Raw genomic sequence first — 22,093 nt, forward strand, 5'->3', positions numbered from 1 at the left:
CCTTAAAATGAAATTTCAGTAGTGTTTGGACCTCATACTGTGGTTTTGCACCCACAGGATACTTTCAGTCGAAGTTCTTACCTAGTCTGGCTTTCAGTTATATTTTTTGGTGGGGTGGGCAGCATCTAAGGATCAGCTCTGGGTTAATGCATTGAAATCTGCTGTAGGTGACATCCTTCTGTCCACATGGAAATAGATCTTGAGCATAAAGGTCTTCCTCTGAAATCTACGCCAATCGAAGGCTAAACGGTCTTCTTAAGGAAACTAAATCTAAGTAGGATCAACTCATACGCCATTTTCAAAATGATGCTGAATGTTCACTTTTCCATACTTCTCTAAAAGTGTTTCTGGGTGTTAGAATCTTGGCAGAACTACAGGGCTTTTAAATACTACATTGTCATGGGTTATATTTAGTCAAGCAGTAAATAAGATTGCCCTTTATTTGTGATTTTGTTTGTGTATCTGAGTGCTGCCTTTCCATTTATTTCATTAATTTTTTGTGGCCGCCTTTGTGTTTTTCCTCATGTTTTGTTTTAGCCTCTGGGTTTTGAACCCCCCCTCCCGAGTGATGTGGCATTTTGCTCTCACTGAAGTCATAATAACACTGGGTGCGATTTATCATTGCAACAAGTTTTCAGTCTGTTTCCAATTCTCAAACGTAGTGAAAAATTGCTTCCAATGAAGCACGGGAACAGCTGCCCACAATGGGGCAGTTTGCTGTATTGTGGCTGGCTTTGGTCTACACCAGATTCAGCCAGTTGTTTTGTTACTGTTTGCTTCATATTTTTATCCCTGCATGCTGAGATGCATCCCAGCCAGCAGCTTACACGTGGATTAAATAAATAAGGGAAAGGATGATAGCACTCTGAGAAAGCAGCAGATCTGCACTCTGAGAAGGGGGTGAGGCTTTCCTCCCACCCTATTTAGGTGGAGGACTCTCTGCTCTTACTCTCCTGCCTACTGGAGGCTGCCATCACTGTTCCCGTTTTGCTGACTGTGACCGATAGCAGTCCCGTGCTTCTCCAGCAGCTCCAGACAACTGTTTTGATGTATTGCTGGATGTACGGGATTTGCACTGCCCTGCAGTCCCGCTGATACGAAAATGCCTTTACGATCCTGCCTTTCCCATCCTAATCTACAAAGGAAACAGGAAAAAGGAACTTAAACTCCCTGCACTCAGACAGCAATGAGACTGTTCCAGCCTGCTCCGGTGCCACGTTTTCTTGCCTGTGACTTGTAAACAGCGTACCATGCAGGAGAAGAGTCACTGGTAAACGTCCACCCCAAGAAAAGGATACTCCATGAGCGACTGTAAGAACTGGATGGCTATATTTTGGAAAGCATGGACCCTTTAGCACATCTAGTTCTCTATGGATTCAGCCTGCTGATTTCAGGTAAGCCTTTGCCTTAATATTTGTAGTCAACCTGTCATGCCTTTCTTGTTTCTCGCGCCATGTGCGGACGAAACTTCTGACTCCCTACTCCTTACTCCAGCACTTATCCATATCGATTTAAGTACTTGCATTTGTTCAGTGAGACCACTTACCTCTGCGCAGCGCTCTCACAGCAGGTGAGGGCAGGACTGCAGCTAAGCCATTGGGGAGGATTTAGCTACACGTAGAATCCGCTGCTACCTCTTTAATTGTTGGAGTCACTTGTCGACACATAGGCACATTTTGACAGTGTTTGTCTTCCATCTAATGGTATTACCTTTTTCATAAAGCTCATTACTTGATACCATTGATGTTTTTCCCCAAGAAGATCTGCTCTAAATGCAGATTAAATGTTGACTTTTTCTGTGACTGACTTTACAAACTGACTGTGTGGTAGGAAATGTTGACATTTCTAGGTATTCCAGCATCTGATTTTAGTCAACTTTTCAGACAAGATTCCACAACTACAATCTAGATGAAAGTCAGTGGAAAAAAAGGGCAGAAAACCACACATTATATAAAATCAATTAATAACACTTCAAATACACCTAAAGAATTAGTATTTTCAACAAATATCATCAGCTTAGCAAGTCAGAAGTTAGTCATAAGAGGCATCTGTAGAAAGGTATACAGTGAGGTGATACTAATGCAAATTTAATTTATAGTATTTGAAGCATTAATGTTAGAAATGCTTTGCTGAAGCTATGGCAAACAGAGCCCTGAGGAAACCTGTGCTCTTCCCATCTGATTCTTCGCTGCGCAGCATTTGAGTATTGCTTTCACTATCCGTATTTTGGTTTTGTTTATTCTTCTGGATAACATACCAAGCAAAATCTGTAAAGGAGAAATACAACTCCTACAATAACCTTAGACTTTTAACTCACTCCTCACCATTTAATTGAGATACCCATATGTTGTTCCAGGCCATCTCACAGCAAAAAGGTGATGTGCTGTAAAACTACAGATTATGCTGCAATGAAAACCAGAAAGTAGCAAGAAAAGGCAGAAGTCCTCAGTGCCGTGTAACTTGCTTTGCAATTTCCAGATCTTCTTGATTAGCAGCATGTTAATAGCTAAATGAAATTATGAGTAAATGAGTTTGCGGTGTTACTTTTGGCATCTATAAAAGTCTAGAGATTAATACAGGGAAAAAAAAAGTGTTTAAAATCTGTTGAATGCATGTTTGGAAATATTCTTATGTAGCTATTGCTGTCACAGGCTGCATATTGTTTACTAACTCTCTTTTGTGGCTAAGTTGCTTGACTGTTCAGCTGACTCAACTTATTTAGCCCTCAGATCACTTCCAGCTTTTTACTTTAAGGAGATATCTGATGCTGTAAGCATTATGGATGGAAAAGAAAAGAGTCCAGCCACCCCAACTCTTTATCCTTGTCTCTCCTGTTTCTCTATGTGCTAACACACACCCAACAGACAAGGGAAGCAAGCAACGTTCAGTAAGTCACAAGCACGGGAGAAACAAAAGTCGGCCACGGAGATTAGCTGCAACGGCGGACAGTGCAGTCACCGCCTTTTCCACCGCGGCTGACCGGCGAGGTGTGTGCCGTAGTCACACCCATCTCGATAGATCTGTCAGCTTTCCCGCTTTTGTTTGAGAATGATATCATGTTTCCTGGGGCGAGCGGTGGAAGACAATGCGAGCCCGCTTTCCTCTAGATACGGCAGGCAGAGTTCAGGAAGGCAGGACTGACATTCCCTGACGCTCAGCGCGGATGGTGAACCGGCTTAACCTTGTCCCCAATGGTCCTGGGCTGCTCTGGGCGTGTTGCTGGGTAGGCACAAAATCCACCCCACCCTTTTCCAAAGTGAAGACTGTTGGCTTGGCTCCCGTTAATGAGAAATGGATTTTGGTTTAATTTGTTTTGTTTTTTTTTTTTTAATAAAGGTACTCAATTCACAGCTGGAGTTAAAGTCTGATTGGGAAGGTAGTGTTAAAAATACACACAAATGTTCACTTTTTTACTACATATACTGTCACTGCCTGCCATAGCAAATGTTCTATTAAACAGACAAGGGGTTGAATCTAATCCTGTTGAGATTCTTGAAATCAGACTGAGCATGATCACGTTTTTCTTTTGGTTGATTCTGCTACAGTCAACGTTTTGCAGAATCAAAATGATCCTGGCATCCATCCGAAGTATAGATTCAAACCCCAAGGTTGGGGCTAAGTACTATCTGTGAAGTCCTAATCAAAGAAAAGCTGCAGACTCACCTATTCCCTTGGAAGGCTGAAGACAAAGCAAGGAACAGGTGTCAGAACCTGCCTTTTGCCTCGTAACAACAGCCTCTGGTGGTCTGGAAATCTGCTTGCAGCTTCTCACAGCGGGTTAACTCTTAGAAATGTTCATCTGTGGGCCTTATTTTAGCAAGATGGCCACCGTCAGTAAGATATTTGTGGAAACCAGCAACAAATAGAAGCAATTTCAAGCACATTTGTTTGACTGTTCCTGGCAGAAAATGAATACATTGTCAACTGTCTCCGTTCTCCAAGACAGAGTCTTCTGTGCTATAGCTTTGCTCTACCAATAATCTTAGATCCAGTGGGTTTCTAAAAATACTAAATTTTTTTTGTTGTTGTTATTTAGCTATTGGACCCATATATGGCAAAAGACTGAAAAGGTTATGTTAGTCTTTTAAGAATGGGTAACAGCAGAGCTAATTGCCATGCCATTCAGTGGTAGCTCTCAGTCATCCCTGTCAATGGCTGTGTTTACTTCGGGATCAGCAGGTATTATGACAAAAACATAAATAATATCCATAATCATTATTCTGAGACTCATTTACACATTTAGACATCCAATCAGCTTTTAACGTACATTAGCAGACACACAAGCACCATTATGATGCTGTAGGCTCTTCAAAATTACAAGAAATCATAATTTTTAGTTAGACTGGAAAGTTCTAATAATTCTGTTTCAAGACTTGCTTTTCTTCTGTGAAGCTTCACTTAACCTAAAGAAAATCTGTATTAACCTCCAGTTAATACGTGCCTGTGACAGTGAACATGAATGTCGTTCTTCCCATAATTAAGGGAACCAGGCCTCTGTCAGTATCTTCAAACGTGCTGTTGTCAGACCAAAATGGCACCTGAACTTCAAACAGCCTGTCCTGTGGCTGCAGTGCGAGGCTTTTGAGCTGCCCACAGCCAAAGCAATGGGCATAAACCATGTTTGAACTTTTAATCTCAGGTATTACAAAACTATGCTGACCAGACATTAGACTCCCACACCACGTTTCAGACTCCTAAATTATCAAACTACTAATGTGAATCTCAAGAGAAATTTAAAAAGGGATTTCATTGCTTTTTCCTGAAGTGTATTTCATTTGTGAGACCCAGCAATTGCATCTGCCTGCCACAGCTGGGTGGATATATTGCGGAGAGAATCGTATCCCGGTGACTTTTTCATGAGCCTGAAATTTACATGGAATTTAGATTCTTCTTGGCACGTAGCCTTCACCTACTCCAGAAATGACAGCCCTGCCACAGGAATCACTGGTTGAATCTCTGACCTGTTGAATGTCGGTATTTCTGCACAGTTCTGTTAGGACAATTGCAACTACAAAATTGATGGATCTGTTTTATGGGAGAAAGAAAGCTGTTCAGTTTTAGTTACACTGCTGGCTATATGTTTGCAAAGAAAAAAGTTCCAGCTGTGACCTAATTCCTCTCTCTCTGACTCTACAGCTGGAAGCCAAAAACAACAGCTTCAGCCTGTGTAGGCAGCTCTATGCACCTACCCTAAGTGGAATTACAAAAGTGGGCTGATTCTCTACAGTTCTTGTATTTTTCATCTTTAGATTTTGCTTTTGGTGTGTGCCTGGTTCTAACCTAGTGAGAGGTGGAGCAGCTCTCAGGAAGCCTGTGTTCCCAAAGGCTGTTTCAGCAGCTGGGAATAGTCAGGAGTGAAAAGGCATTGCATCAGACCCGGAGGAATCAAATCTAAAAGGATGAAATGAAATCACAATACATTCACAAGTGTTAACATATGTTATTGGTTTAGAAACAGATTTCATATACACACACACGTATATTAGATTATTTGAGTATTTAGTCATAATTAAGCTGATTGGATAGATTATTTTTGTGCTAAACTTTCATTTAAGGGAAAAAAACAAAGTTGTAACATTTTGCAGAGATGGTCTGATACCCCCAAGAATTTCATCTGGAAAGCTTTAGGTGGACAAGTGGGAGCATAGAAGTCAGAGGGACTGACTGCAGCTGAGCAGCTGGCTTTAGGGCAGGGGAGATGTGGAGTTGGTGCTTCGTGTGCCCACAATGAGAATTACCTGGGTTGGAAACCTGCTCTGTATCAATCACATAGACTTGGGCCTGCTTGGCCCGGACCTGTCTCTCAAACACACAAAAACTCAGTTAAGCTTTCCACAGAAGACTAAGAAATCATTGTGGTGTGGAGGCTGTTGGGTAGGCACAGAAGAAATGAACCAAAAATGGATGCACCTACCACTTGTGTGAGATAGATCTGTAGTTCCATGGTCAGCTCCCAATATGATGCAATATCTATCTGGGAATGGAGGGATGAAAATCTTAGATGAAATTGCAATGAAGAACTGTCCTCCAAAGACAGTATCTACCCTGTGCTGGTGGCAAGATCATATTTAGGATGCTGTTCCAGTGCGGTTTCAGTGGAGACACAGAGCAAAGAACCAGCCCACATCTAAACTGGAGACTTTCTTGTAGGGAATTTAAAATGCTGATGATTTTTTAAGGTACAGATTTTATAACTGTTCTCCAACTAACGCCCAAACTAAGAACATGCACTAATAATGTTTCACAAGGGTTATATCATAAAGAAGTCAAAAACCTAATCGAAATTCCTTTTGCAATTCATCACTAGGAAATGCAAGCACTTTTAGGGAGGAAAGATACTAGGCATTTACTAAGTTCTGAAAGGGTCTTTGGAAGACAGATTCACAAATGATATTTCTGTATTCAAGGGTAATATAAGCACATTTTTTTCTTCAAGGTCAGTGTTTTGCTTGCCTAGTATTTATTTACTTTTTGCATTGTGTCAGCCTGTCTAATGAAGTGGCTTGATTAATTTCCCCTTCGGAATGTAAGAAGTGTCGCTTGACAATTCAGTTCCATCTGCACTTCTGATCGTGCTGATGGTTTTCTCTTGCATTATTTTCTGGTTCTTCATCCCAGACCTGCCACTGGTCAGGGACCTTAGCCTTGTTAGTCACAAAGTATGCTTAGCACCAGAAACATCTCCCACTACTCAGAAAAATCAGTAAGTGGCAAAGTGAGGGTACACTACTATACAGGCAAGAACGTGTTACAGTATGTCTATCCAGCAGCCAGCACTTACAGACACTTCCAGTTAACCTTATGCATGTTGTATGCACTGATATATTCTATGAAGAGTAATTGCATGCTTCAGCTTGGCACATACACACAAGCAGCATACAGTATACATATGCAGTATACCTAGTAGCTTCACGATGGAATTTACAAGGACTGTTCTTGTTATGAACATATTGTTCTTGCTTGCAAGTACTTTCTCAACGGTAGTATTCATAATAGGCTAACTGCAAATCCAGCTGGATGTAGCTGAATGACAAGCCTGTCCTACTTGAGCTTTCCCACATTCCTCATCCTTTTTCAGCATTACCTAGCACGTTGTCAGCTGGTTGTTCAACGATCAATTTCTGCTGATGCATCGTTTTCTGCTTTACTTGCTTATGGTTAACCAGGCCTAAGGAGAAGTCATGAGAAAGCGTCTTTCCATATTTTGGCTACTTACACACACCCTTACTGGCAAACCTCCAATCAAGTTGCACCAGTGTTTCTTTTCTAGATTTTTCATCTTAAAAGATTGCTTTGATGGGTTGTGAAGCAACTGAAATGTAGAGAAAACAATTTCGCTCTATTTTACAAGACAGCAGCTGCATTTCCATCAGCTGCTGCAGGTGTACCCAAGGGCCTGTAAGAAACCATTAGCCCCAGTAGCTTTAACAGACTATTTTATTTTTCACACTTACTCTTCTCACTACTAGTAACTAGCAAAGTGATGTTCTGTCACTAATTTTTTGTCTCTTACTAGTTTCGCAATACCTTCCCTCCACAAATAATGCCCTATTTCTAAGGGCAAGAGGTCTTGGTATGCTTTGAGCTGCGAGCTGTCCCACAGCTGTCCAGTAGCATCACGTAAGATATAAGCAGTAAGATTCTTTACATGGACAAGTAGAAATGTTTTATTGGAAAACCTGACTTTTTTCTCATTTATGAGCTGTTTTGCAGTAGCATTTCTGTCTTCCTCTTTTTTCTCCCTACTGCTGCTGCTGTGTGGCAGAGAATCTTAATCTGTTTGGGTAATAATAACTTCAGCCTTGTTTTCCTGTGGAGGACTGGGCTGTCAGAGGAGATCTTCACTCACTGGGAGAAATTACCTGAGCTGCTGCTATCTTTGCATCGCAGAGCAAGTTTCCAGGACACTAAGAGACTACTGAGCCCTTAAAATGAATATGTGATTTCAAAGGTCCCCCCCAAATTATTTGCTATTTTAAAGAATGAAAAAAAGACTAACCAAAATGGATAAGAGAAATGTTAAGACCACAGAAAAAGAGGAAGTAAAGATGGCCAAAATCTAGTGCGGTATACTTTTCACTCTCCATATGAAAAATATTCCCAAATAGCTAATGTTTTGGGTTAGTTTCTGACTAGTTTTAATATGAAGCAAGGAGTACTCTATTTTTTCTTCTTCTTTCTCCTTTTGTTTTTGTTTGTTTTTTGTTTTGTTTCGTTTTTAAAGGAGAGGAGACATAGATGTTGGGTCTCTATTTTGTTAACTTCTTCATATTTCACTAATGTTATTTCCATCCAAAATTTCTATCCAATTTTCCAAATTTGTTAGCTAATTTGTTAATTAAAAAAAAACAAACAAACAAAAACCCAAAAAAGGTATTTTATTCAGTATTTCACTAAGAAATAATCAAATGCTATACTTTTTCAGCAAAATTGTTTACATGATTGCCATTTGTATTCCAAATACATTAATTAAATTCTTTTAATCTGATGTGTGATTTTATACAGAAAAATGCAGTCGAGGAGAGTACTGCTGAACTTGTAACTACAAAACAAGACACAATAAGGAATATTGAGATGCAGGTATTTAGAAAGTGAGGTTTGTTCTAAATCAAAACCGCATTTTTCAAGCAGAGGGAGTGGTTGGTGGTCTTTTTTTAAGGGACTTGAAGAAGGAGGGGTTGATGACTTGACAGTTTGGGACATATGTTTCCATCAGTTCCAAAACGATTTTTAAATCCTACAGTGTCATATGCAACTGACTGTTTTACTTTCATCATAACACCAAACCTAAACTATGCACATATTCTATTTTTTCCCTGCTAGTATAGTATCTATGTGTTTTATATTCATATTCCCTGATAGTCAATAGCAGAAAGAATTTGTGTTTCAAGCAATAACATTAAAAACATATAAGAATCACCTAAACATTTCAAATTATATCATCTTTTATTCCCCTTGCTTCACCCGATGAAAAAAGAGATGGAATTTACTGGAATTTTCTCCCCTCCCCTCTTGTCTTAAATATTTAGTACTTTTAAAGTATTAAACTTTCCACTTACTTCTTACTACAGCTCTTCTTCCTCTGTTATGCTCCAAATGCCAAGGGAAGGACCTCCAGCTTATAGTCACTTCAAGCAACTAATAATAAAGCTCTACAAATATAAGGAAAATAGTTACAGCATTAGATTTGTAATGTTTAAATAATTTCTCTCCTTCCACTACTACTCAGTATTAATAGCTAAAACATTTACTCAGAACTTTGCATTCTCAATATGCTTTGCAAACATGGACTAGTGATTAAATATGTGTTTGGAGGGGCAGCGGGGTTCCGTTATCCTTTGCCTTGATGGAGCTGACCACTCTGGCTGCTTGCTATGGCAGAGGAGCATTAGCAGTTCCACGGTATTGAACACTTTTCCAATTAACGGGCAACATTGCAAAGGCCTCACATTAGGTAGAAATTGTCTTCAGTGTTTCCATGTTTTCCTGGGGACCACATAAGGGTTAACAGTGTAAATCCGGAACTATTTGGGCAGGGACTTTATGAGATGAAAAGACAAATCATAACACTTTTCTATTCTCTTAAGACTTGGTCTGTGTGCTCAGCCATGGCATTAAACTACCTCGGCTCGAGACTGCCGCATTGTTTTATTCCTGAACTAGTGTCTAGCACCAATTCCGATCTAGGGAAGTGATGCTTTAAACTTAATTAGAGACTTTCTTACTCTTTGACCAGACCTGTGTCTGGGATGTGTTCCAGGGAATTTCTGAGAGCTGTTTCTTCCAGCCGGTCCTGGCTGAGCTTTGTTGGTGCAACACAGCACAGAAAACGTGACGACTCTGTGCCTGTGTGAATGGCAGTTTGGTAGGGAATTAGAATACACAAGGGCTTCAGAGACAGCTTAATACACATTTATTCTCCGTTCAGCACAATTTCCCCAGGTGGATATGTACTAGAGAAGCTGTGAAACACACAATCGGGTAGCAACTAAACGAGAGCACAATCCTGTAGTTAAGAGTGGAACAAGAGGAACGGTCAAAGTCTCTCTGCATTCATTTTGCCATCTCAGTTATAGTGGGTGTGCTATTATTTAAACTTACTCCTTTAGTGGATGCCATTTTCTCCATGCTCGAAGGTCTCAAAGCACTGCACCACAAAGTGTATATGTCATAAATACCGGACAATGAATCTTCTCTGCATGGTATCTTCAGCATTAGCCTTCTGCAAGTGCTGTCTCTTCTCAAAATCTATTTGCACACACAGCAAATTGCCTTCCTGATAAGGTCAGTTCTTCAAGGACCAGGGCAGGAGTCAAAGGACTTTTTCAAGGAAGCACAGAGGATTGTCCCTGATACAGAGGCAGGCTGTTTCCTGTCTGAATTTGTTGTGCTTTTCTCAGAGAGCTAAATCCTGTTGTCCTCATTTAATCTTTACATACTCAGAGTCTTTATTAACATCAAGGGTAGGATTTGCCCAAGTTTTGCCAGACTAAGTAAATTCCTTTTTAGCAAGTACACTTGGGTTAGTTTAAGTTGCATTACCAGAAAAAGATGCCGTAGGAGTCCCTAAGTATAAAACATATGTGCATTTTACATTTTTCTGTTGTGTTTTTTTTTTTTTCACAATCTGAGGACAGCAACTCCCAGTAGAGTCAAAGAAAGCCTTCCTACCACCTCAGAGGCCTTACAATGACTTTAAAATGCCAGCTCTCCTAGATTCTGAATTGAACAAGTGAGTTGCCTTCCAGTCAATGTGCTGCTAGGGTGCTTTTTTTTCCTAAGTGCACCTAAAGCACAGCTTTTCTTAGTGCAAAACTTTCACTTGGATATATTTTGATTTCAGCTTGCAATATATTCCAGCTGTGAAACCTTAGCTGCCAAATCATGCTTGGCATATGATTCCATACTTATGTATAGCTACTACTCCCTTTCAGACACAGAAAGGCCTTCTAGTGTTCCTCCAGGAAGACATGAAACTTCATCTAGGCTCTCTCTGCCTCACACAAGTGTCTGGGTTACTCTGCAGTATCTAATATGACTGAAAACCACCTATATTTAGACAATCAGTCAGAACACTATCCATCCACCCATGGCTAGATTTGGATTCATCTGAAATAATCGCAAGTGTAAACGAGCAATGGACCTGAGCTATGGCTGTTCTATGCCTTGATTACACAATTTGTACTACTACAATGAAACAGAAAAGTATGCAGCAAATGCCGTGAATCTGATATGATATTGCTTTCTATGTCTTGCATAGAGATCAAAGGCAACATGAAAGCTAGTCCTCAAAACTCAAACTTCTACTTTTTCTCAGCATATCAAAAGGTTGAGATGCAGCATGGGAAGGAGTGTTATTTTCACCTTTCAATCTGTGTTGGAAGTCAGAGGAATAGAGAAATGCTAGAGAAATGGAACTGGAGCCCTGAATGAGCAGCCATCCTCTGCAGGTCCCCAGCAACTTGGGCCCATACCTCTGTATTGGAAAGACAGTCGCAGCTCTGTGCCCTGCAGATGTTAGGCAAAAATGACAAAATATTTCAGTTCTGATCTGCAGCACCCTGCCTGACCTCAACACAGACAATCATGTCAAGTCACAGAACTTGGATCCAGATTTGGTTCTGAGTTCCACAGAAGTTTGCAGAAATCAGGATCTCGCGATTTATGATTTTAAGAATATCTCTACCTGGCAGGTGATCCTTGCTGGTGTAAACTGCAGCCCTCTGCTTTCAGTGTTGGTGACAGCTCAGTTACACCTGCCTTCAGCTGATGCATCAGACCCATAGTAAGAGCACAAACGTTCCTCATATAAAAGTAAAAACGTTGAGATAAATGCCCTGTAAAGTGAAGTCTGGACCCATTTCTTTCACATTCTTCTTTAACGTTTTTCAAAGGATTTATTTTTGTGACGTGCGGTGGGATGAATCGACTCCCCCGACCTGCGCCTTTATGCAGTATTCACTTTAATGGCCGTTGCACCCTTTCCAGAAGGTTTCAGTTCCTCCATTACATAACTACAAGTTATCTGGGCTGGCACATTAAAGGGTGGTAGCTGCGGCAGAGTGGCTGGGTGTGGTGAGTGTCAGTGTGCTGTCAAGATACTTCAGTCCCCAGAGGGGATGCTGGTGTTGAAAGCAGAGGAGGACCTCCTCCCTTGGCCCCAGCACGACAGAGACACATGCAAAGACTGCAGTCAGCACTGAGACCTTTTGACCTCCCTTATCTAAGACTATACCCCTTCCTTCCAATCAGAGAAACATTTGGAAGCTGAGTGGCACTAAACTTTGTGTCTCTCTGTGGAAATACAAAATACACTTGTATCCAAAGCAGGAAAATAGACGTGGTGAATAAAAGAAATCAGTTATTCTTCCTGATTCAGCTGGAAAAAATGTTACTGTTTCCCTTCTCCTTACCCTGAATTTCTAAAGTAAAGGGAAACGCCTGTTATTTGCAAATTTTTTAATCATTATTATCATTCTCTCATTGTGGGAGAGCTATATTTCCCTCCCACTATGCGCATTTAAACAACTAAACCTGTAACACTCTGCCAGAGACTTTTTTAATTAGACATGTATCTACCATTTTCAAAGAACTTCCATCTTTATGTATTTCTGGTGGTTCTAGTGATCAAAGGGAGCCATTTAGATTGATTTAAACCTAACCTCATAAAATAGCTTTACAAATGCCACCGACTTGCTCTTTGTTTTTGAGAAAGTTTCTTTATGCCGTGTTTCTTGCCGTTGCCTGTTGGAACTTCAAATAGCTAACATGTGAATGATTATAAAATCATTACTCCAATTTCATAAAACAGCTGAAAAAAATACTCCAAGTGTTCATAGTATCACCAATTCCTGTTAGTAAAAGGCATATCTGCTTTACATAAATTCATACGTATTACAACCATGTAAAAGGCATAAAAGAAACACTGTTAAACTGGAAATCTTATGATATACCGACCCTGTTACCAGCAAAGCACTATACTTGAGGCCTTTCTGTACATGTCTTACTATCCAAATATCTCTTTGCTTCTGCAAATCATGGCTTTCCTTGGGCTTCCGCAACAGCCTTCAAAAGAAATTCTGCAAGTTTGCAAGACTTTTTTCTTCTTCTGAGAAGAACAGACCCCATCTGTTCATGACATAAAAAGTAAAACCTAAAGTCAGTGTAGCAGATAATCTAAGTCTTCCTATTTTGCACAAAAGCTGTGCAAGACACCAGCCAGAGAAACCCTGGATGAACAGCTTATCTGGGGATTTGATCGACTGCATGCATACTCAAACTCTGCAGTGAAATTTTTTCACTTGCTGCTTTTCTCCTCAGGTAAAGTGGAAGCGGCACTGGACCTCATACTGATCAATTCATTCCCTCTCGTGGGCAACTCCGAGACATCTCTTATCTGTATCACTTCCAAATGGCGTTCTCGGGAGTCTATCACAATAGACCGAGACCAGGAGGATGTGACAAACCAGCACCGGGAACCACTGGAAGTCAATGAAGATTCGAAGAGAGCAACAGCCAAAACAGTGGTGTGGAAGAGGGAACAGGCCAGTGAAACTATTGGAGCATATTACTGCGAAGGGAAGCTCAAAGATGAGGTGACAAGGATACACACCATGAAGATGCCGCTGGGAGGTACGGTATGGTGATCTGATCAGGATTTTGCATGTCACTTCTTACTGACTGACAGTTATCCCTGGTTGACACAAGTGGGCACAAACACAGTTCCAGGGCAGGCAGGGCAGTCTGGGGTCAACAAAAATAGACTTGGCTCAAGCCCATGCTTTTTTCCTAAAGTGCAGAGACAACCGGTCGATACTAGCTGCTAGTCATTTCCTCATGGAAGTTAGTCAGACATCTGTAGGTATTCTGCCTGTTTCTGGCTACTGCCGGGAACACCAAGTCAGGTGGCAAATAAGGTCAGTACTGGCCTCACCAACCTCATGAAATAATGCATACGGTAGCTCCTGTACTGGGCTTTTCACATCCCAGACCCTTGATTTCTAAACATGTTTCCATTTTAAAATCTTTCCATGTCTGAGACATAGATAGCTAAACATCACTATCCTTTTTTGATTAATAAATGGGCAACCTGAGCCTAGAAAATAACTGCCTTGCCTAAGGTTTACTAAAACTACAGATCAGCAACATTGGATCTGCACAGTCTGTGTCAGTACGAAAAAAGACAATCCAGCTTGACACTAGAAAGAAATTCCAGGGAAGTTTCCCAAAATCTAAGGAGGTTATCTGCAAAAATCCACTATGGATTTCATTAATGACTTGGTTTTAGTTTTAAGGCTATGCACAGTAGAAGAAGTAAATTTGGCAGGGAGATGGTAGAATGAGAAGGTTGGATTTCCAAGGTCCAGCATTCTAGTCATTAAATTACACTTTCTTAGGTGCAAAATTTTGCTTGTCTCTGGATCTCATTAGACTTCTGGGACAAGTTCCAAAGCAGAGATCACCATCAACTACAGAAAAGTGTAAGAAGTTTTGGCTAATTTTCTGCAGCAGATCAAGTTTTCAAAACTTCAGCCGATTTTTAGTAGACTTCACTGTACTGCTTATGTTTTGTTCCATGACAGCTGGTCTGTGAGGAGACTTGACACTTTTAATCTGTCTTGATAAGGTTTTAGTAAGAGAAATTATCATTGTTGGTATCTTCTGAAATTATATAGCAAATTTAGAAAAAGTGGTTTTTCATTTGTCCAAGCTACAGCTAGTGTTTATTTCTTTCTTTTAGTATGGGAACGTTAGAAGAAAGGTGGGCAGTACAAGTGCGTTTTGATTTGGCTTATGTTTTCTCTGACCAAATGTGGTCTTTGAAGGGTTGGACTGGTCACCAAGAAAGCCCTGCAGATGCAGGCTGACAACTCCATTGTTTCAAAGGAGGCTGCAATGAGGAGGAGGAGGAGATAAGACAACAGTCTGTGGAAAGTCAATGTGACCCCGCCCATGGCAGAATGCCAGTGAGCTGAGCACATCTCTGGTTGTCCTGTAGAACAGCCTTCATGGGTGGAAGAGTGTCTTCTGAGTCAATCGGGTTTTTGTACTTGGTATCTGCCGACCTAGGAGCAGAGAATTTAAAGTAATCAAACTTTGAGAGCTTCCTGTGTGACAAAAGTTATTTTAACCAGAAATAATACCGCATTCACAGCAGTAGTAGGTAGGTTTCTTTGAATCATTTCTGGGTTTTAATCCATTTCTCAGATCTATGCAAAAGCTTTCACTGAAAAAAATTGAGCTAGCAACTTGTCAGTGGATGTGTATAATCTAATCAGGCTGGATGGGTGAGAAAGAGGCGCGACAGAAATTCTCAAAGCTATTAAAGTGCACAGAAAGAGGAAGAAGAGGTCAGTGAAGGACTGTGAGGTTTGGCAAAGCATCTGTAGCTGGAAAACAGACCTTTTTCCCCAGTTACTGTTGTTGTCTGAATAGTTTTTAAAGGCAGAGTGTTTTTCCAACACCAAAAATTGAGCAACAGTTGAAATGTGCAGTTCCTCACTGAGGACATGAAAGGCACGGGAAGGAGCAGCACTTCTGAAAATCAAGCCACTGTTTTGCAGCCTCAGGGAAAGAAGCTGCTAAAACACTAAGTATTAATTATTTATAGTTAATTAAAGCCCCACTGACTTCAATGGGAACTGTCATCTACCCGATTATACAACTCTTATAAGATATGCAAATACAGTGAGGATTTTTGCTGTATAATACAGAAAGGTAACAGATTCCTTTTCCTATTTTACTTGACACGTGCTGTTCTGAAAGTAAGGAGTCAATTCTCCTGAATTCTTTGTATTTTAGCATTATGGTTACACATGTAATATTCATACATGCAATGAGAAGGAACAGATTATGCTTTAGATATAGATGGGGAGTAGTGCTTATACTGTATACAGCACACATATCTAGAATAGACCACTATATAGCCATTATGCATCTAGTAAAATATAATTTATGCAATATCTCTACGCAATAAATTTATGTTTTCATACATATGCTTGACTTTCCCCCACAGAAACTCTCTAGAGCGAGCAAAGGGACAATAATGGAAATGCTAGCAACAGAACATGATGGCACTTGCCCTGCAGCTCAGTTCATTATGTCTCTATAAGGAAGTGGCACACTCAAGATGTGAAATCATGAAATACAAGTCACAATCTAAAAATACTTTGGAACTGAGCCCACCAGGGAGTGCGGGTTCCTTTCCATTGCAACAATACGCTGAAGAAAAAGTCTTGTGGTTAAGCTAAACAACATACAAAGAAAAGAAAATGCAAATACAAAAGTTTAATATCTTGTTAAAACTACTAGTAATGTCTCACTAAATTTGGTACATAAACCACTGCAACTAAAACGCTTAGGATCATTTGTAACTAGCAAATCATTTTTGGAAAAGCAATTGAATTTTCTTTTCCTAAATAGATCATGATTTTCACCACGCATTTGTTATTCATAAATAACTTCTGACTCAGGAGCTGACAGTAAGTTGGGACTGCTTTCAGTTTTTGCTTGCTTGTTTATAATGAGATCTTATTTCATTATTCTGTATTAGAATTCTCTGCTTGTGTAAGATGTAAGTTCAGATACCAGTGTCTGTGTAACATGGCAAATGGTCAAAAAGTTCCCAGGCACGTGCTTAGTATCATGTAGGAAGGGTCTTGCTGAAATCAATTGGATAGCACTTAACAAAAGAATGAAAACACATGGCAGAGGCTCAGAGCACAAACACTAGAACTGCACAGGGGATGGAAGTTCCATTTTGCAAAGAACGGTGAGTTTTCAATAGTTGTCTTATTTCCAGTCAGAAATAAAACACTAAAACGTCAAAATTCTCAGGGAAATAAAATTCTGGGAGAGAGGTTGGCTTGGATTGAAAGAAATGTCTTCGTTTTTACTCAAACTTTCTTTCTTTAATTTTACATCACCTAGCAACACAAACATTTTGATTTTTAATTAAAATGTCATTCAACGGAAGCATTAAAACACTATTTCCTCAAATACTGTAAGAACATTACCTTTTTTTCTCCTCAGGTTTTACAAAATAATATTGTCAAGGTACTAACACCATTTCAGCCTCATACAAACTTTGATGTAGCATCTAACTGCTCATTTTTTACAGCTCTATAACATATACAATATAACACAAAGTTAGTTCATAATTTTTTCTCTGTTTTCTGATCCTGTCTCTGCGTATTTCTTTGCAACCAAATTTCAGGCACAGACTCCAAATTTGTTTTCTGCAATCACTGGTATGAACCAAAGTTTTCTAAAAATGAATGAGAAAAAGGAGGCATGACTATACATAAATGGCAATTTTTGTGAATCAGTTGTCTAAGAGTTCGCACTAACTTGTGCATGTGTTCCTTAAACAAAATATTCCCTGTGAAATACATGTGATTTTAATAGAAGTGGAACCTGTACAAATGCAAAGTGGACTGGGAGCATGAATGGCTTTTCAAGAATTCCTTCTACCTGATGCTCAGGTGGGTCTTTCTGTTGGAAATGTCCCACTCACCTTGCTAGGGAGGCAGGTGGCTGCAGATTTGGGCTTGCGGGAGCTGAACAAAAAAAAAGATGCAGGACTGACTTACCCAAGAAGAACTTGCACAAGAAGAACTCTAAGACTAAACAGCCTCAAAAACAGAAAGAGAAAAGGGGCTGGTGAAAATCAATGCCTCACTCCCTTGGGTGCTCTAAAAGGGCAAATACAAATGTGTAACATTCTCACTCAGATAAAGAGCTGAATAGTCTGGAAGTTAACATTGCCTAATTTTAGAAGAGTGTCTGTAATTTTTTTGCCATATGACATGTCAGTGACAGTATGGCATAAAAACTCAGTGCTAAAAATGGCCAGAAAACCTGAATTTGTCCTCTAAAACCTCATGGCTTTCCCCTGGAATTTTCCAACTACATGAAAGGAAGCACCTTTAACTTCTAGCTAGTTTCAAAGTAATGTTGCAATTAAAATTATTGTTTCACTGGTTTCAAAAAGTACTATTTCTTGAGATTTTTCTGCCTCTTTCCCAATTGTCTTCTGATCTTTTTTTTTCACTAGTAATGATGTAGAAAAGGTAAAAATTTTGTGAAAATCCCTCTATCTCCTACTGTTTTCTTTTTCTTAAATCAAGAACAACAAACAAATACGTAAAAGTACTCTTCTGTTGAAGCAGGAAAACGGATTTCAATTTCCCAACTGGAAAACTGAAAAATATCACTGATCTAGGCAGTTCCTCTCATGACTTTTATTTTAATTAAGCCATATTTTCAGATGAGAATTTATTGGTAAATGTACCACTGGCTGTGAATATTTTTTTTTCCTTTTTTCTTAATGCTAGCCAACATTCTCAGTATTTATAGAGAGCATGGTGAACTAATACATGCAGAGACATTATCTATCTCACTGCATCTCACCCAGACCCTACATGACTCTGGTCTCCTGAACTATCTTGACTGTTCTGCATCATAAAGCTTGAACAGAAAAGAACTGAGTCACTCAGAGTATTTGTCTGCCAATGACAGCTTGTTCCCTACGATACACTTTCCAGGACTTTATCCAGTCTGCTTTAAAAATGTCTCAAGGGATGAAGAAACTTGGGAAAGTGTTTTACAGCCGGTTGGAGCTCCTGGTTAGGAAGTGTTTCCAGTTACTCAGCCAAAATCAGATTTTTAAAAAAATTTCATGCCCGAGGTTCTAGTGGCTGTCTGTTGTTTCAGGCTATAGGTTAGTCCTCTGTCTTTGCCGAAACAAAAGAGTTGAGGTTGCTGGGGATAAAGAGCCAGTGTGTGCTCTAAGGAAATTTAAGTATTGAAATCTGAGTCTGGGTCATGCTGCAAACCATTCTCAGCTTTCGGCCCAGAGACCAGACAGAGACAGCAACTATTGCTTAGAGACAATAACTACTGCTACTTATCCCATACTTCTGTCCTGTTCTGTTTTTAGCCTCATTCCACCCGGTGGCATTAACTGTCACAGCAAACAAGGGAGAGCATGTGAATATTTCCTTCATCAGAATGGCAGCAAAAGAGGAAGATGCAGTGATCTACAAAAATGGTAATTAACCTTTATTTCTTGCCTTTTGTCCTCTTGCTATCATTTTCTTAGACAAGTCCCACATGTTTTAAAGTCATTGCCAACAAAGCCCTTGCTGTGCCACTGGAGCAGACATAATTCCTCGTGCATTTAATGTTCCCTAAAGGAGCCATTTGCCATACTCAGTGTATTGAGCTGACCTCTCTCTTCCACCAGGATGTCAAATCCTCTGTTTATACCATTGCTTTGTTTCTCATTTTCCTTTTTGATTTTCTTCTCTATTCCCCTCATATATTTGCCTGGCTGATTTCAGCATCTTTATTTTTTTCACTGTGCCACTGTGAAGACTTAGTTACTGAATCGTTGTTTGCATTCCTATTGCTTTTCAAGAGGATACATTTCCTTCTTCAAATGGCTTTTAGAGGCCATTTAGGTTCCATGATGTTTTTCAGGCTACGAAGTTAAGCACTAGTAGTCTGTTATTAGAAGGGCAAAGCTGTCAACAGAATCTAATCCTTATTTCATTCAACTACAAAAATTAGTTAGGTTGTAAAATTTACAACACCAACTTTTCTATTTAACATGGCACCTAAATCACATGTAGCTCATGTTCAGCTGTGCGGTGCCTGCTGCTTGACACTTGGCAATGAGCAGTTTGCTGTCTACCTCCTGTAGAAATGCAGTAAACTACTGCTCACTAAAACTTACAGTGCCTTCATATTCAATCAGAATGTCAGACCTGAACAAATGATGGTTGTGGAAAGCGCACGTAGTGTACTGGTCTGTCTTTGTCTACTGATGTCTAGCTTACAGTGAGGTACTAGGAAATGGAGTAAATAGAGCAGGATGAGGTAAGGAAGTGTCAGCACACTGCGAAAGAATGCATGCAGTGGGCCAGCCTCGGCCTCAGTGACTGAATAGTGGGGCACTTCTCTACAGGCTGGAAGATTAAAATAATCAACAGGTGTCTTTTAAAAAGGCAACATGCAAAGCAGAGTTTCCTAAAGACCTGTTTCTTTGCTCTTCAGACATTCAGTTACTGCAGTGCATAGTGGAGAATTTTTGCTGTCACTTGCCCTTTCAGGGTCCCCAGGGAAATTTTGTGATCTCCTGTCAGCATTTTGTCATACAAGAACCAGCTGATACATTGGAGCCAGAGTGCTTACATCATGATGCTGCCTTAGCTGGGATTCCAATTGGAAATTTGGCAAAAAGCCTCAAATCCTGCTCTGGATGGTAGGTCAAGCTCTCCACCTGAGACTGCAACTGAAATAGCATCCCTGAGGACTCCTGATAGAGCAGCTGGTAAAGACAAGAAAATACTTGTCCTGTACTTAACTGTTGTAGTTTTTCCCTTCAGTCATCTAAAGTACCACTTCCCCCTTGCAGACCTTCACAAAGGCTGCCCAGAGAATGGAACTGTTCTGTTAAACAAGATTGCTTTAAGACATTGACACAACATGTGCCATCTTGGAAAACAAGGCACAAAAACTGAATCTAACTAACCTAACTGAACCTAAGACTGTGAACATAAGGCTTTCTTAATATTCTGCTGGCAAGTTTGTTTGCAGCTTGTAACTCAAAAGATACACAAAAAATAAGCCCCACACTTTCAGAATTAATCCCTTTCATTCTTTGCTCTTTTATTTTGGCCCTGTTTTCCTGAAGAACTTTTATGTCTTGTCACGGACTAAACTAACCCAAAGTCTTTTTGCTGTTTTGATTATGATCCTCAGCAAAGTTTTACATTTCTAGGCCGCCTGAAAGTTGACTACAGTCAAATTGATGTTGTGATAGTATATATGATCACTGACAGTAAAGGTCCTGTCTGACACTGCTTAATTTCTAAATTATTTCAGCAAAGTGAAAAAACCTGGTTTATCATCGGTGTAACTGTAAGGGGGTTTAGAAGGTAAGGGCATTTGATTTGTGGGAATATCATCTGGTTAAGGGTCATTCAGCAGAAAACACTGAGACAAGAGACAAGAGAAGTAATAAACAGACACACAAGCCCTAAGGAGTAGCAGACGACAGAGAAGACATCAAAAAGCAGAGCTCTCCTTCTTCTGATGGCCACTGAGGGAAGAACACAAAGCCCTGAGCAGCTTCAGCCAGAGATTTGTTGGTGTGGGAAGCAGAGAGTAGGATTATCATGGGTCTTAGGGGGAAAGAGCAAATTTATGGCATGACTGAAGGGGCTGTGAGCATCTGTGAAATAATGGGATATTTAGAGAAAGGGTCAAACAGGAGAAAGAGAAGGCTCAAAGTGAATAGGAAAAGAACAAGCATGGGAAAATGGGGTCGGAGGCAGGTAAAAGGTGCCACATACATGTGTGCAAGCTGCAGGCCAGTACACTGGTCTGGCCAAGCTCTGCACTACAGTTGGTCTGGTCTTATATTTTATTCCTAATTATTCTTCAACATAAGTGTGCTCTCTACCTTGTATGCATATGTATAACCTACCAGTGACCTCCAAGCCAGACTAGAAGGCACAGCAGGTCTGACTCCTAGTAACTGGAAACACACGCCAGGAGTCAAAGGGGCTTGTATATCTGGGGCCAACAACTGGAGAGACTCAGTGTCTAAGACCAGTTAAGGCAGGGATCCATTTACATATGCATGTGTGTGTGCACATGTGTGACACTAGTGATCTTCAGGCCAGGCTAACCAGCGAGTAGGATAAGAGATCTGAGAGCCAGATATTAGAGGGACTGTAGGTCCAGGCCAGCTAAGATCCAGTTTAGGGGGTGTGAATGTGTGAGATCTTCCAGTAAGCTTGACTAGCTGGTGAGTGAGCATAGGATCAGGCTTCCTGGGTTGCTCATGTGTATGTGAGCCCCATGTGCACGTGCAGTGCCTGTAAAGGCAGGGTTCTGCCGTGAGGGTCTGGTGGCGGCTGACTTTGCTGGTACAGTGTGTGTGAGCATGTGCACGCATGTTTTGATGATAGCTGGCTGGACCTGGCACTAGCCAACTGCAGCAGCCCTGCTCTAACAGACTGGGGTGGAAGGACTCCCAGGAGTCCTGAAGTCCACTGGGACCAGCTTCTCTTTGGCAGCAACC

General features: G+C 40.4%; 1 protein-coding gene across 1 annotated transcript in view; it reads left to right on the top strand.

The window, feature by feature from the left end:
• Positions 1-1,342: 1,342 nt before the first annotated feature.
• The window catches only part of TEK (TEK receptor tyrosine kinase), a 41,657-nt gene continuing 20,906 nt past the window's right edge, over positions 1,343-22,093 (top strand). Inside the window, exons 1-3 of the mRNA XM_009982025.2 lie at positions 1,343-1,394; positions 13,321-13,632; positions 18,941-19,051. Coding sequence (XP_009980327.2) covers positions 1,343-1,394; positions 13,321-13,632; positions 18,941-19,051 — 475 coding nt within the window. The remainder of the gene's footprint in view (positions 1,395-13,320; positions 13,633-18,940; positions 19,052-22,093) is intronic.

Source organism: Tauraco erythrolophus, chromosome Z (genome assembly GCF_009769465.1).
Source record: "Tauraco erythrolophus isolate bTauEry1 chromosome Z, bTauEry1.pri, whole genome shotgun sequence".
Classification (NCBI taxonomy): Eukaryota; Metazoa; Chordata; class Aves; order Musophagiformes; family Musophagidae; genus Tauraco; species Tauraco erythrolophus.